The sequence below is a fragment of the Acipenser ruthenus genome, chromosome 53, assembly GCF_902713425.1.
Source record: "Acipenser ruthenus chromosome 53, fAciRut3.2 maternal haplotype, whole genome shotgun sequence".
Lineage (NCBI taxonomy): Eukaryota > Metazoa > Chordata > Actinopteri > Acipenseriformes > Acipenseridae > Acipenser > Acipenser ruthenus.
The window spans coordinates 1415638-1433023 of NC_081241.1; the positions used below are offsets into that span (position 1 = coordinate 1415638).

Genomic DNA, 17386 nt, shown 5'->3' on the forward strand with positions numbered 1-17386 from the left:
TAATCAAGCATGAATTCGCATAAATAGCAGGCAATTTATATTAACAATATTTTCTATTGTTATAAAAAAAAAAAATACTGGTATATCCTGGCGCTGCAGCACAGCATCTCCGCAATGTATTCAGTACTGAGTGGGCTCCACAGCATCTCCGCAATGTATTCAGTACTGAGTGGGCTCCACAAATGGCGCCTGTAATTGAGCACCAAACTGCATCACGGGATTGACTGTCCTATCCTGCTTTATACAGTCCGAGGTGAGGACACAGAAAGTCTGACAGAGAGTTTATTGCAGTTTAACTAAAGTTACGTAAAAACACAGCCCCCCTCTGCAGCTCCCACTCAGCACAGGTAGAAATATTATGTTCATGTGAGTCCGCATTACAGTGTAAATGAAACGGATGTGTCGCGGGACAGACCCGGTCTAGGCTTTACATTCATAATACACGGGTTTTTAAAGTGACGTTTGGCACAGATTGGAATATAGAAACATTACATTTTACTGGTAATTACAAATCTGTGCTCCCCTCGTTAATGATCGCGTTGCTATAGGTTTTGTGAATGGAGGCTGTTCTGCTGTGAGTATATCGGGGTGCTCTGTGCTCCCCTCGTTAATGATCGCGTTGCTATAGGTTTTGTGAATGGAGGCTGTTCTGCTGTGAGTATATCGGGGTGCTCTGTGCTCCCCTCGTTAATGATCGCGTTGCTATAGGTTTTGTGAATGGAGGCTGTTCTGCTGTGAGTATATCGGGGTGCTCTGTGCTCCCCTCGTTAATGATCGCGTTGCTATAGGTTTTGTGAATGGAGGCTGTTCTGCTGTGAGTATATCGGGGTGCTCTGTGCTCCCCTCGTTAATGATCGCGTTGCTATAGGTTTTGTGAATGGAGGCTGTTCTGCTGTGAGTATATCGGGGTGCTCTGTGCTCCCCTCGTTAATGATTTCAGTTGTGTTGCACAGTCGAAACACAGCTGTCTGCGGAACGAGTGATTTCGGAGATACAGACACGGAGAGGACTTCAAGGAGGAGGAAACAAAGATGTCTCCAGAGCTGCCTGGGAACCTCAGCATTTCCCCGGTTCATTATTAATAGCGGGCTGTCAAGACTTGTCAGCGGGTCGAGCGAGGTGAGATAAAGACACACACAGGATTATTTAAAGTCGTTCGTGACTCGCATGACTCTGAACAGGTCTGTGTTTCTCTCTCGTCATGAACCAGCTGCTGCCCAACCCAAGGAACTGCTTTGAAGACATTTCCTTCCTGTGTCATGTGACCCGCAGCTCGCTTCAGCTACAGTGAAGAGGAGCGCTTGTGCGAGTCGATTTTATACTTCGTATTGTTGAGGATAGTGGATAATAAAACTATATGCATAATAATAATAATCATAATAATAATAATAATAACACACATAAATATAATAATAATAATCAGAGGTGAAAGTCAGCCGGTACGGCCCGGAACTGCGTACCGGCAAAACATCTTGTCAAGGTTCTTCAATATTTCATCTTATCACAATGATAGGCTACATCATTTTTTCTTTGTATTTTCCGTCCTTTTCGCTTCTTCTTCTTCGTTGTTCGGTTATTATTGATGTTTAAGCAAAATAACTCGACGTCACGCAGGTTCCGGTCATGTGACTTATGATGTCAGAGCATGCTGACTGCCAAAGGGGCTTCCGCATACTTGTGAACATGGAGTCTTCAAAATAAGGGAGCTTTTGTAAACTGATATTTCCTAAAGACACAAGCATACAACTATTCCACTATAATTTGGTAAAACTATTATTGTGTTAAATACGTAAGAACATAAGAAAGTTTACAAACGAGAGGAGGCCCCATTCAGCCCATCTTGCTCGTTTGGTTGTTAGTAGCTTATTGATCCCAGAATCTCATCAAGCAGCTTCTTGAAGGATCCCAGGGTGTCAGCTTCAACATTACTGGGGAGTTGGTTCCAGACCCTCACAATTCTCTGTGTAAAAAAGTGCCTCCTATTTTCTGTTCTGAATGCCCCTTTATCTAATATCCATTTGCGACCCCTGGTCCTTGTTTCTTTACCGCACAATACTGTTATTTTGGTTCTGCGTCAGTGACTTGGAGAAAAAGAACGTCTTATTTAGTTTTTCAGGGCAAATCGGGTAACCCTAACGACATGAACAGTGCAAGAAACTCAAGCTCTAATATAAATTTGGTCAGACACCAAAATCCAAGCAGAACAACTGGACAAAACATACAAAAAGATCATCGTTTTTTTTCCTATTAAGTGCTGTTGTAACTGTTAGTATTAACCTTTATATTTAAAGTTCAAAATGAATCATTCAAAATAAAACATAATCTTAATTGATACAATTTTTTTTAAAATACAATGCTCCCATGGCACTCAATTAGCAACACAGACGTTTCCAAAAACGAACACAGCATTTGAGTAACTGTGATAACAAGAAGCGGTCGGGATGATTTCAAACAGCATGAAAAGATAAGGGGCCAGTCTAAAGAAAGAGAAAGAAAAATGACATTTGAAGCGCTGTACTCTTTAACAACGGACTTGTTTCAATTGTGTTGCAGAGGAGAAACACAGCTAACTGAGGAACGAGTGATTCAGTAGAGAGAGGCATGGACCCGACTCCAAGGAGAAGAAGAAGGAGTAAAGAGAATGACCCGCCTGATATGTCACAAGAGCCTGCCAGGTACTGAAAGTCTTTTCTTATTAGTTCACGGTGCGGCGGCATGCTGAATAATACCTTTACTAAGAAGCTGTTCAGGAATCCAAATCACTGAGCTGAGTCTCAAGCCCAGGGTTAGAGTCCAGACCTCTCTGTGCTTTACAATGCTTCCCTATGCTTTACCACACCTATCTGTGTTTTACAATGCTTCCCTATGCTTTACCACACCTCTCTGTGCTTTACAATGCTTCCCTATGCTTTACCAGACCTCTCTGTGCTTTACAATGCTTCCCTATGCTTTACCAGACCTCTCTGTGCTTTACAATGCTTCCCTATGCTTTACCAGACCTCTCTGAGCTTTACAATGCTTCCCTATGCTTAACCACACCTCTCTGTGCTTTACAATGCTTCCCTATGCTTTACCAGACGTCTCTGTGCTTTACAATGCTTCCCAATGCTTTACCAGACCGCTCTGTGCTTTACAATGCTTCCCTATGCTTTACCAGACCTCTCTGTGCTTCCCTATGCTTCCCAATGCTTTACCACACCTCTCTGTTCTTTACAATGCTTCCCTATGCTTTACCACACCTCTCTGTGCTTTACAATGCTTCCCTATGCTTTACCACACCTCTCTTTCTCTCACCTTCCCCTCTCTCTATTTCTTTCTTTCTCATTCTCATTTGAGTGTTTAATACTAAATAAGAAAAATTCAGTTAATCACTTTTTTTATTATTTAATCACATTACTAAAATCTGAAAAAAATAAACAGAACAAAAATTTATTGAAATCAAAGAACAAAAACACACACACAATAAAGCAAACTTAAGTTCACTTTTTTAAAGCTGTTACAGCACTGAGTATTGGATGCCATTTTTTAAAATATATATAAAACATAACAATTCTTAAAAAATAAATTAAATACAGTTACTTCGTATGAAATCCATTCGTTGCTAAAAACAAATAATTCACCTCGTTTCGCTCTGCAGGTGGCGCCGTTTTACCCCCTAACTTTCATCCAAAGTTGTGTCAGATTGAACATTCCCTTCACCCGAGGAGTGGAGAGGACAGACAGGGAGTTCAATACAAAGGGTTTCTTACAACACAAAACAGTCTAGTTCAGCTGGCAGATTGTTACAGGGGATTCATAATCCCAAAGCCAAAACCCAGGATAGAGCGGCTCAGTGAATGTGGTTTGGAATCTGTGCAGGAGGGTCATTGTGTCAGAGACGCCATAAAAGGACAGCGTGCCGGCATTAAAGTCCAGATACACTCCTATTCTGGGGGAGCGGGGGGCAGTTATTACAGTGTGATTGTTATTGTGCCGGGCAGAGTAACTGGAATCAGAGCAGAACAAACTCCAGGACTTGTCATTGAATCCAAGGAGACAGGAATGATCCCCTCCTTTCCTGCTGATTCCTTTATATGTGACTCCTATAGAAGCCCCTCCCCCACTGCACTCAATCTCCCAGTAACAGCGAGTCCCAGACAAACCCTCTCTGCAAAGCACTTGGGCACAGCTATCAAATCTCTCTGAGTGATCAGGATATCTCTGGTTCTCTCTCCTCCATGTCACCTTTCTGTTCCCTTCAGACAGACAGAGGTTTCTATGCGCTGTGTTGGGGTCCAGTGTGAGCTGACAGGAATCTGATTGAAGAGAAGAGGACGGGTAGAGGAGAGACGGTTAGAAAAGTCAAATCACTGAGAAAATCAACAGTCATTGTCTGCTGCATCCTCACATCCTGTTTATGGAAGGTGTGTGTGTTGTTTTAATTATTTTTTTTAATACATTTTGACCACTTTTTTAAACTTTTAAATTGCATTTTCTTCCTCAAGATGGCTTCCCGTGGACCGGCATGGACCTCTCAGAACTACATTTCCCATCATCCTGCTGCTCACTGGTAATTCCATCTCAATTACATATGTGAGCAGGAGGATGATGGGAAATGTAGTTCTGAGAGGCCCATGCAGTTACATGTGAAGCTATCTATAAGTATAAAAAAGTGGTCAAAATGTAAAAAAAATAAAAATAATTAAAACAATACACACACCTCACGTAAACAGTTGTAGCAACACATGGGAACATGCAACACAATAAAATACAAAGGACCTTATGAACCCTTTAAACCCTCTTGCTGTTTGATTGTTTTGTTCATTATAATTCCTCGATCTTATCAAACTTCTTCAATTGGAACCAATCAAATGCAGCTCTGCATACAATTACAGTTCACTTAATGTTCCTACAGGGTATGTGTTGCCATTTTACCCACTCAGACCCCTTGCTTACTAAATATCTTCAATAGAATATCATCCACTCTTCAAATATCTGTCTAATATTTTAATGAGCAATCCATCCCACAAGTGCAGTGATACTGCAATACACATTTACTACCAGCACAGGATGACTGGGAGGGATAGCTGTTCATTTTACCCCACAACTGGTTTCACATGCATTGTACATGTATTAAAAGATGGGATGATTATCTATTCAGGGATACCAAGATATTTAGGGAGAGAAAGGTCTGAGTGGAAAAACAGGCAACAAATGCCCCTCCCCCAGTCATTCTGCATGTATTCATCTGAACCAATACTTGTTGGAGAGGAGTGTAGATTAATGGCTTCACAATTACTAATAAATAATAATAATTGCTGCCCTCAAGCTCCACCCCTCCCTGTTCTGTAGTGTTAGCTCTTCTCACAATGGAGTGACACATCTTTCAATCAAATGTTTCAATGAAAACAGACTTACATTTTAAAAACTCAGCTCTGTTCCTTGGCTCTGGAGCCTGCAGACTGTAAACTGCAACTTCATTCACTGGGCAGAAAAAAAGAGAGAGAAATAGAATTGAAACATACAACAGTCACTGTCTGCACCATCCTCAAATCACTCCCTCCTCCCTGCTTCATCAGTCCCTGTTCCCTCCTCCATCCTCCATGCTCCTTCCTCTATGCTTCCTTCTCCCTCTTGAATGCTCCCTCCACCCTCCTGCCTCCTCCCACAAGCATCCTCCCTGCTCCCTTCTCCCTACTCCATCCACCCTGCTCCCACCTGCATCCTCCCTGCTCCCTATTCCCTGCTCCCTCCTCCATGCTGCCTGCTCCCTGCTCCCACCTGAATCCTCCCTGCTCCCTCCTCCATCATCCCTGCTCCCCCTGCCTGCTCCCTCCTCCCTGTTCCCTCCTCCCTGCTCCCTCCTCCATCCTCCCTGCTCCCCCCTCCTTTCTCCCTGCTCCCTCCTGCCTGCTCCCTCCTCTATCCTCCCTGCTCCTTCCTCCCTGCTCCCTCCTCCATCCTGCCTGCTCCCTCCTCCATTCTGCCTGCTCCCTCCTTCATCCTCCCTGCTCCCCCCTCCATTCTCCCTGCTCCCTCCTGCCTGCTCCCTCCTCCCTGTTCCCTCCTCCCTCCTCTGTCCTCCCTGCTCCTTCCTCCATCCTCCCTGCTCCCCCCTCCATTCTCCCTGCTCCCTCCTCCCTGCTCCCTCCTCCCTGTTCCCTCCTCCCTCCTCTGTCCTCCCTGCTCCTTCCTTCATCCTCCCTGCTCCCCCCTCCATTCTCCCTGCTCCCTCCTCCCTGCTCCCTCCTCCATCCTCCCTGCTCCCCCCTCCATTCTCCCTGCTCCCTCCTGCCTGCTCCCTCCTCCCTCCTCTATCCTCCCTGCTCCATCCTGCTTGCTCCCTCCTCCATCCTCCCTGCTCTCTCCTCCCTTCTCCACCAGTTATCAGACGTTATTTTTAGTGTTTTGGGGCGATCAGCCAATAATACAACCGTTTCCACCCTTTCTGCGTTTTCATTGGTCAGATTATATGTCAGTCACACAGCCTGAGGAAACTGCTGAATGTGAGCTGAAGCAATCATGAAACGTCATCACTGAGAGCCGCAGTGGAACGTTATTATAGTTTAAAAAATAATGTTTACACACACACACACACACACACACAATAGAAATAATGTTTTTATATCACTGATGAATAAAACTAAATAATAATAATAATAATAATAATAATAATAATAATAATAATAATAATAATAATATTAATAATAATAGGTGTTACACTTATGGAGCTCCGTTTCAAACCCAGAGATACCAAAGCGCTGGGATGTGAATCTGCCCTCACAGCAACGAACATATATAGACATGTTTTATTTTTAATATCTCTTTATACATTATTCAGCTTCGTGTGATTCTTATTCTTTAGCAGCGTGCTGTAAGGTGTCTGTACGCGTATGTTATTAATGTAGTTATAACGTTATATTAAACAGCAGCACATCCCACAATCCTCTCGGGAGCGCTTGATAAAGAAACCCGTCCAGCCCTCCCTGATCAATCCAAGAGAAACCCGCGTTTCCAACATCGGAACCACCTCGGCAACAGCCGCTCCGCATCCCATCTGAGGACAGAGCTGCATTTCCATGAGGGAGTCACCGCGAACATGGAGAAACCGGACACCCGAAAAATCACCCGGACCCGCACCAACGGGCTTTGAAATACACTCTGATTCGGACTGAAGGGAATCCACTTCACACAAAAAGGGTTCACAGAAATGTGAGCAAACACAACCACCCTCAGAACAAACCCGTGAACACAGAAATGGAAAAATAGAAACGTGAAAGCGCGTCATTTTAACACGCTCCCTAAGAATTGCCATGGAAACCCTGACGACTAAAAAACAAAACAGAAACAAAACAGGAATGTCACTCTGCAGAGAAGAAGAATTCAGCTCCACAACACCTGAAAAACTACAGGAAACGTCAGCTTATTATCAGAAGAGTTTCTTTTTTTAAATGTATTTTTATTTATTTATTTTTTTAAAGGGGTTGATACCCATTTCGTGCTTGAAAGGGAACGTGCTGTTTTTAAGTTACAAGTTCAAAGTGTTCTCTTCGGTTGCAGTCTCCTATCACTCCTAGTACAGACCACAGCAATCGCGGTTTTCTCTGTACTGTCTCACACAATGCAAACCTTATTTTAAACGGTGTTCACCTTATCAAAGTGATTGCTATTTTAAATACAATTCGTAATGGAGTTCACTCTCTGGTCTAAAAACGCACTGACATAAACTAAGCAGAGTAAGGAAAAAAATTGCTTACCTGAGATTATAAAAATACTGCATGGGGCAGCGTGTGAGTGTGAGTCTGTGTGATAGGCAGGGTGTGTGTGTGTGTCCTTTGCACCCCCCCCTTTACAAATTCAATTGATGATTATTGAGTCATTAGTGTCTCAACGACAATGCAAAAATGTGTCATTTCTGTGCTCTGTGTTTCACATCGTGGTTTTTCAAAATATAACTTTGCTAGATCTTGCATGACACAGTTTTTCTTTTTGTATCCCATGTATAAAAAGAAGCTTCTTCTGAATAGCGGAGTTATCTAGTTTACATGACATAAATATAAACGCTGATAAACTTTGATTAGCGTTCCCCCAGTTCACATCAGTCTAGAGACAAACGCATTTGAATCACGTTTAAAATGGAAAAATAAGGATCGCACCTAATTTAACTCCTGTCACAATTCACACAATTCACCTGCTCCCTGATCTCTCCTGCATGCTCCCTGCTGCATCCTCTATGAACCCTCCTCCCTGCTTCCTCCTCCCTCCTGTATGCACACTCCTCCCTGCTAGCTCCTCCATGCTCCCTGCTCCCTAATCCTTGCTCCCTCCTCCCTCTCTTTCATGCTCCCTGCTCACGCGTCACTGCTCTCTCCTTCCTGCTTCCTCCTCTCTGCTCCCTCCTTCATTTACCCACCTCCCTGCTCATTCCTCCCTGCTGCAATATTCATATAGCCAACAACCTGCAAGAGGTCTTTATTAATGTCTTGCAAGTCCTGCCCCTCCTCAAGCCATGGTCTATTTGAGAAATCTCTACCAAAGGAATCTATTTCACACCAACCTGTTTTGGTTATTTTGACTAATTCCCCCTTGCAGAAGTCCTCAATATGGTCTTTAAGTTCAGATACAGCTTTCCTCACAGCCCCAAAAGAGATGTCTGTATTGACAGTAACGCTGGGTAAGTCTCCAGCTTCAGGAGGGGCACAGAGAGACTGGAAATTCTACAACAGGAAAGTGGAGAAAAGGAGTTTTCAGTGAAACAGAATGGGGTCCAAAACATTCCTGGGGAAAAGCAAGGATTCATTCAATTGGATAGGTCTGTCTGAAACTGTCCCAGTTATGGACTTGATATTTTCTAACAAGCAGTGATGTTACCTGTAGAAAATGGATGTGATCCTCTGTCTCTGAAAGCTGTTTCAGCTCAGCGTTTCTCCTCCTTAGCTCAGCAATCTCCTGCTCCAGTTTCTTCATGCGTCCTTCAGCCTGATTCACTGCAGCCTTCACGTTAGCTCCAATCAGCTCAATAACCTCAGTGTGGATCTTCTCAATGGATCGGATCAGCTCAGTAAAGATCTCCTCACTTTCCTTTATTTCTATGCATGCAGATCTCTGAGTGAAAGAACACAGTAGAGGAGACATGGTTAGAATTGATATCAAAAACACATCAGGCATAGACAGTAAACTTCTGCAGATGTGTTCCAGTCCACCTGTTAATAATAATAATAATAATAATAATAATAATAATAATAATAATAATAATAATACCCCCCTCTTGTCAATACCCACTTTCAGTGACTCCACAGCCTGTTTCAGCTCTTCAATTTCTTTCAGTCTCTCCTGGATTCTCTGTTGTATTTCTGTCTGTGTCTCTCCCAGCTGCTTCTGTGTAGAAACACAGTGACACAGTGACATTTCTAATGGGGCTTTGAGTGATATCCTTTCACACCCATCACAGGCCTGTTTAAGTATGCTATTGAAACTGACAGAATCATTGAGTTTATATATATTTTCTATTTTCTTGTCCCCTTACCTCTTTACAATGTTTGCAATAATTCTCAGTTGATCTTGAATATATTTTGCTCTTCAGTTCCAGTTGCACGCCATAGACATCTGTAGCACAGGCTAGATCAGACAACATGTGTGTATAGTAGTAAGGTACAACACCATCTAGTGCACAGCTGCAAGCAATACAAAAGGACACTTGATCCACAGTAGCTGTCCACTAGATGGTACTGTTTCTTACTAGTAACAGTGAATGATGGCTGATCTAGCATGTGTTACATGTTTGTTTTGTCAAGCACCTAGGAAACTGGATATTTAGAGCTTCTGATTTCTGGTTTTATCTGATAAACACAGATAAAACAGCCCTGATACAAAACAATGAAATCAGTGTATACCCAATAAACACCAGAAAAACACTGGAAATGGTAACTCAATTCACGTTGACTTCACCCCTTTCCATGTGAAAAAATACAATAAAGTAACATAAAACCTAAAAAGAATAACAAAAAAACAACCTTTCCCAGTGCAGTCGGGCAATGAACCTCCTTCCTGACTTGTATCTATCATTGATTCATTCTGAATACTTTAAACTGAGTGGCAGCACATTCCTGCATTTCTATTGGAGGATTGCACACGCTTGTGAGATTTAAAACGAGATTACAATTAGAAACGGAGGGTTGTTCTTGCTCGTGGGATTTAAAGCTATATTACAGTTCAATAGGGAGGATTCACACACTCGTGGAATTTAAAATAGAATTGCAAATTGTGAAGAAATGTAAAAAAGGCCTAAACACACAGAAACCCCGAGTTCATTTTAATATATATATATATATATATATATATATATATATATATATATATATATATATATATATATATATATATATATATCGTTTAATATAAATGATACAGACATCACAATAAGTGTGTTCCCCAGCATATTTCCATGTCGACAATATACGTTAATTGTTAATTGTCATTAAACTCGGATGTCTTGTAATATACATATGTGTGGATACAAGTGCCTGGGGTCTGCAAAGAAAATAAAACACTAAATAAATAAAACACGAAAAGAAGAAGGAGGAGGAGATGGACATTGTTACCTTCCTTTGGCGACTTGTTTCTCTTACTGTATGACAGGGATTTACTTTTTTCTACATTTCACATCAGAGTGTTGGGAACTACAAATTAAAAGTGAAATGGTGCTTTCATCTGATTTACTTTTGCTGCGCCAATACCCTGAAAACACGTAATCTATCCGTGCTGTAGAGAGAGTCACTGGCAGTTCTCTCTGTAACTTCGCGTTCCTCTCAATTAATCTTGGTCATATTTTTGTTTTTTAAATTAGGTGCTTGACTTTTCTGGGAATGTCATTTTTAAACAGTGTTACCAATTAAACTATAATATCTTAAACAATGAAACTGATCTATGATTTTATTAAGTTGCAAGATACATATAAAAACACTAGGAATATAAATCATGCTAATTTTACACTACAAATTCCAATGCACCACAAAACAGCTGAACAAATCCTTCTTACCCTGTGAGGCAGGGCTGAGGTCCTGTACATGTAAATAGCGTATATTTATTTAATTGTAAATCAAGTTTTTGCCAATCAAGTGTGTGCTAGATATGGCAGGGCATATTCAAATCCAGGATTTTAATCCCACCCAAGTCTAGAGAGGAGGTGTCAGGGAGACTGTTCCTGAAGCGGGACCTCCTTTCTTGTTTGGTCAACTTTTATTTTCAAGTTGTTTTCGAGCAGTGTTTTATTTTGAATGTTTTGTGTTTTTTGAATCAAAGAAAACCTCCTGTGTCTCTCCTGTCAATCAGCGATAGCCACACCCATAACAACATCCCTGTTACACCCTGAAATACATTGTAGTACATCATAGTTTAGGTAGAGCAATTAAAAAACTAGGGCTCTTTAAATAGCTCTTAATATACAATTAAAATCTGATCTGATGTGAAACTGTATAACCTAGTAAACAGACATGTTAAATATCCCTGGGAATTCTTATCTTCTAGGATAGCGACAAGGAAATGGTTCAAACCCTTACCTGTTTCACACGCCTTTCTTTCTTAGCTGTGACTGTATCATGGCTCCTGTGTTCATCTTGTGTACACAACAAGCAAATACACGTCTGATCGGTTCTACAGAAGACCTCCAAAACCTTCTGGTGTTCAGCACAAAGCTTCTGCTCCAGATCTCCAATTGCATTGATCAGCTTGTGCCTCTTTAATGGAGTAACCTCACTGTGTGGCTTGACGTGTGTTTCACAGTAAGAGGCCAGGCACGTCAAACAGGATTTCACAGCTTTGAACTTTCTCCCAGTGCAGAAATCACACGGCACATCTCCAGGTCCAGCATAACTTTGAGCAGGAGGAGGATTGAGTCTTCTCCTCTTGAATTCTCCAGCAATTTCAGCCAGCATGATGTTTCTGCCCAGAACAGGCCTTGGGGTAAAGGTCTTTCTGCACTGGGGGCAGCTGTAGACACCTGTATGATCAGTCTGATCCCAGCAGTTCTTAATACACCCCATACAGTAACTGTGTCCACATGGAATAGTGACTGGGTCCTTCAATAGCTCCAGACACACTGAACAGCTAAACTGGTCATGCGCTACCAGAATATTCGCTTCTGCCATTTCTGCTGCAGAGAGACAGAGAGACTGACGATTTCACAAGAAACGAAACTTCACTGCGCTGATTTCCTGGAGTTGTGTAAAGCTCTGAGAGGCGGGGTTTGGGACTGAGGCCAGGTTTAGACAAGCAGGGGGAGCAGAAACTGCCGAATCAGATATTCTATGAAACTGTTTCTAAATCCCCCAACAAATATTACAATGTTAAAATTAGGAATTAAACAAATGATATTAAAAAAAGACTTTCTTCCCGCAGCACTTTTTCCAGACGGTATATTAAAGTATTGTGTGTCTCAAACATTACGATAGGCTGTATTTACAGGGAAACTCAGAAACAAGCTGTTTAAATAAACTGGTAATGTGTTGTGTGCCCCTTTAAAGAGAATCCGATTCCAGTGCTAATTCCTTGTGTTAGCAGCGATCGCAAGTTTAATGTAGAATACGCGCTGCAGTGATGCGCTAGCGGAGTACACGGGAGCACACAGATACACATCCTGTTACACATTGTATCGATCTTCTTCAGCGATTCCTCACTAGCAGACCCGCACATCACATCATTATAGTCTAGAATAGGGAACACAAGTAACTCATTTAAACCTTGCTGTAAAGCTTACACAGTGGCGCTGACCACACAATCCTCCAAGCTTCCTTCCAATTTTACTACATACATCTTTAATGGGTTTATCAAATTGAAGAGTTGTGTCAATATAAACCCCTAGATATTTAAAAGTGTCGGCTCTCTCCAATGCTGAGGTATTACAAGTAACAAGAGAATAAAAAATTCTAAAAGGATCCACATGTTCCTAATGTTATAAATATTTTCAGTTCCCGGGGTAGAATCTTAATGGTTCATATTGATATAGCGCGGATATTAAAAACAACGCATCCAATTCTCTGCATGCTGCCACATCAGACCTTCACACAGCGAGGTGTGAAAGATTAAACACAAAGAAAATATCAATGAAAGAATTTAAAATCAGTCAAGTAGAAATGTAGCCCACAAACAACAAACATTTCAGTTCTTGTCCTGTCCCTGTATATTTAGAGATTCACAAACCCCATAAAACACGTATTTGTCTGCTGATTGCTCTCATTCAAAATGATACGTCATTTTGGAGATGAGATTAAAAACGATTACATCTGGAAAATAATTAAGGAGAATCAAAATAATTAATTAATCAATAAAAGAATGTTTCTTCAAAATTAGCCTACAGAAATACATTACGGGTTACAGTTATGGTTTGGCTGAATGAGAATAATACTACCTAAAAAAAATGTGTGTGTGTGTGTGTGAGTGTGTGTGTGTGTGTGTGAGAGTGTGTGTGTGTGTGTGTGTGTGTATGTGTGTGTGTATGTGTGTGTGTGTATGTGATTGTGTCTGTGTGTGTATGTGTGTGTGTGTGTGTGTGTGAGTGTGTGTGTGTGTGTGTGTGTGTGTGTGTTTGTGTGTATGTGTGTGTGTGTGTGTGTGTGTGTGTGTGTATGTGATTGTGTCTGTGTGTGTATGTGTGTGTGTGTGTGTGTGTGTGAGTGTGTGTGTGTGTGTGTGAGTGTGTGTGTGTGTGTGTGTGTGTGTGTGTGTGTGTGTGTGTGTTTGAAACGATCCATATAATTATTTATTAGATTTACTGTTTAGTTAATTTGTTGTGAAATGATCACGTGATAGGGGTGTAAGGATTAGTGAAATGCACTTGAGCTGCGTGATGACGTATTTAAGAGCTGCGCACGCAATCGCACAGCGAGGGAGGTACAGTGGAGCGAATGATACAGGAGACTCTGCTATCTACCCTCTTGGGGGAAGACACAGGCAGGCGCGCTCTCGCCTCCTGTATAGTCACAAATGGAGATTAGATAAAGGGGCATTCAAAACAGAAAATAGGAGGCACTTTTTTACACAGAGAATTGTGAGGGTCTGGAACCAACTCCCCAGTAATGATGTTGAAGCTGACACCCTGGGATCCTTCAAGAAGCTGCTTGATGAGATTCTGGGATCAATAAGCTACTAACAACCAAACGAGCAAGATGGGCTGAATGGCCTCCTCTCGTTTGGAAACTTTCTTATGTTCTTATGAGCAGTGTGATATACACCCCTTCCCTTTACACCTCTCTCCCTCTCTCTTTCTCAAGCACTTAGCCTGGGTAGACTGGCTGCACGGGGCTTTCATGTGTTTTAAATGGCATGTTTTAGTCTTTTAGGGGCTGTTAGCTTGACTAACCGTCTGGAAGTGTCTGATAGCTTGATCCCAGAGTCGAGAAGTTACTGAAATCATTTGAACCCGAGCTCGCGCTCTGAAGACAACAGAGCCTCACAGGCTCGTGCCAGCTGGGCATGCTGAAGATGTGAAAAACCTGCTTTTATTTGATCCCACAATATTGTACTGCCTCCTTTCATTCAGTTTGTAACTTTGTTATCTTTTTGGTGTTTGTCTATCCAGAGCGGACATTTCAGTTCTTCTATACTTCACACCCTCAGCTTCTGGGAGGATTCAGGACTGTACCTGTAGTGTTCTTTGAGCAGCTTCACAATAGTATTACCCTGCTATCATTGGCTCCTTCAACTGGCAGGCAAACCTTTGAAAGATACAATAGGCTGAATTGCTCTGTTTTTTTCTTCTTACATCAGACCCAGCAGTCACTGGACAAAGACCTGTATGAAATAGGCTGGTCTGCTGGTATTGTTTAGTTACAAAGACCTGTATGAAATAGGCTGGTCTGCTGGTATAGTTTAGTTACAAAGACCTGTATGAAATAGGCTGGTCTGCTGGTATTGTTTAGTTACAAAGACCTGTATGAAATAGGCTGGTCTGCTGGTATAGTTTAGTTACAAAGACCTGTATGAAATAGGCTGGTCTGCTGGTATAGTTTAGTTACAAAGACCTGTATGAAATAGGCTGGTCTGCTGCTATTGTTTAGTTAAAGCAACACTGTGTGGTCATTGTTATAGTAGAATATATTTTATGTGTGTTTAACATTTTCTCCAAAGCTTTTTTGTTCACTTCACGTTTCCAGAGAGCAGCTGCTGTTGACAGTCCACTTAGTTTATGTTCATTTCAGAAGTAGGTGCAGAACAAAACATTTATTGAACATTAAAACTTTACAAAACATTTAAAGAAAAAGTACATGAAAAAAGTTTACATTAATTGAAGTATAGAAACATAAAACAGGTTATTAAAATGGTGCTTATTTACATTCATATTTTGGTTTTAATTTAAAACTTGATTATAAAGATTGTTGACCTTCAACGGTGCTTTGAATAATAATACACAATAAAATTAATAAACAATAAACTGCTCCCCTTCTCTAAACAACTTGATTTAAACCATAAAGAGTCTTTAACAGAACAGTGCTTGGAAGAGTCCTGAAGGTTGTGTGAATAGAGCCCTACATTTCCAATAGAACCACACCAAGTGAAAATAATTGCTTTCAATCAGGCTCTGCGCAGCTGCAGAGTTTGTCCTGAAGAGGGCGACAAAGGCCAGGCTTAAAACACGTTTCTGCTTTTCCACTGTGGGCAGATTGCACATGTAATGCAATTTGATTGTGATTTACGATATCCATGGAAATGTCTTCTTTCTTGTGATGATATTTCATTCACATTATTGTTCAAATAAGCATAAATAAATAAATATTGCAACTGAACTGCATAACAAGTAGACCAAGTGCATCTAATGAAGTGCTTGTGAGGGTAATTATCCAACCATTTCAGAAATCAGATGAGATCATTTACAAACAAAATAATAATAATAATAATAATAATAACAATAATAATAATAATAATAATAATAATAATAATAATAATAATAACACAAGGAAAAGTCATCTTGTATCTATTGATTGCCTGTATAAAGGTATGCATTAAGCCCCAGGTTTATAGATTTACCAGATGTAGCTAAATTATATAAATAATGCTTGTCATTGTCTAGATTATTGTTTAACAGACTCACGCACGCACACACACGCACACACACGCACGCACGCACGCACATATATATGTTGAATAAATAAATTGTTACCGAACAGATTCCCCAGTGCTGTAGCATGCTGAAAAAAAAACACCTTGATCAAAGGGAAGCCGCTATCCAACCACCCTTGTATTGAGGAGACTAAACTGCAGTTCTTTGCTTCTCCCAGCAGGGGGCGATAATTTCTCGGTGTTGGAGGTATTTTAACCCCTTAATTTTTCACTTTCAGTTCTAGATTTTTTCAATGGTGACAAAAAATGGGACAAAAACATTGGAAAACCTGCTACATGCAGCACACACTTTTGTGTCATCCACAGGCCTGATTGAAATGGTATCCCTGACATGTATTGTGTGATGTGTAAAAGATGCATCTCCCTGACACAAGTCCGTTTCAGTCACGACAGGACCACAGGGCAATAGATCTGACAGACTTTGATAGAGGGCTGATAAGAGGTGCTTGGTTGGCAGATGCTTCCTTTTTCAAATAGGCACAAATTACTACTGAGGTTTTTTCACAAGGAACAGTCTCTAAAGTGATGTGACTCTCTCTATGTATGGGCCATTCTGACTTGACTGCAGATTTCCACCCCCAATACAACACAACCTGAAGGAATTAGAGGCTGGTAATCATTGAGGAATGGTCCCGTATCCCTCCAGCACAATTTAAAAAGCACCTTGCAGAATCACTACCTGCCACGTCCAATCAGAGCCGTGCTGGCTGCTCATGGAGGCCCTACACTATATTGACACTGCTATGGCAGGTGTTTCCATTTTTTGTACAAATAATGAAAAACCTTTTTCAATAAGCAGATTAATTTAAGATACAAAATAAATGACTCAGACATTGAAGTGTAAATCATGTGTGTTTAATGTGATTTGTCCTGATTTGTTTACAGCTAATATACAGTTTTATATTTTCATTTATTGCAGATTTCTTATATCATCTATTCAGTGTTTATAACACATTAGTAAATGCTGTTACTACCCTGTATTACCGTATTACTTCAATTTGGCTCTGCTGTGTTTATTTTAAATTGATCAAGATGACTGCAGCGCTTAAGAGTGCAGCCTTTATACGAGGGCGATCTTTATTAATACGACTTTCAAACGCTGCCCATGTTTTATTACATGACTCATGACATTTTAGAAGTCAAGCGGCTGCTTATTTTCTGTAATACGGTAGCCTACCTGTATGTAGCAGCATGTGTGGCTATGACAGTTACCGAGAGCCTATTAGGTGGGAGTTGGAAGGTCAGGGGAGTACTGTACCAGCGAATCAGGAGTGTGTATTATTATTATTTATTT

General features: G+C 41.1%; 1 protein-coding gene across 1 annotated transcript; it reads right to left on the reverse strand.

Annotated features, from left to right (window-relative positions):
• Positions 1-3404: 3404 nt before the first annotated feature.
• Positions 3405-12286, reverse strand: LOC117432848 (tripartite motif-containing protein 16-like). The gene is made up of 6 exons (XM_059016567.1): positions 11538-12286; positions 9262-9357; positions 8851-9084; positions 8537-8696; positions 5398-5463; positions 3405-4295 (listed from the first exon to the last, which is right to left on the reverse strand). The coding sequence occupies exons 1-6, from the start codon at positions 12123-12125 to the stop codon at positions 3763-3765; spliced, it is 1677 nt and encodes a 558-aa protein (XP_058872550.1). The 5' UTR covers positions 12126-12286; the 3' UTR covers positions 3405-3762.
• Between the last annotated feature and the right edge of the window lie 5100 nt (positions 12287-17386).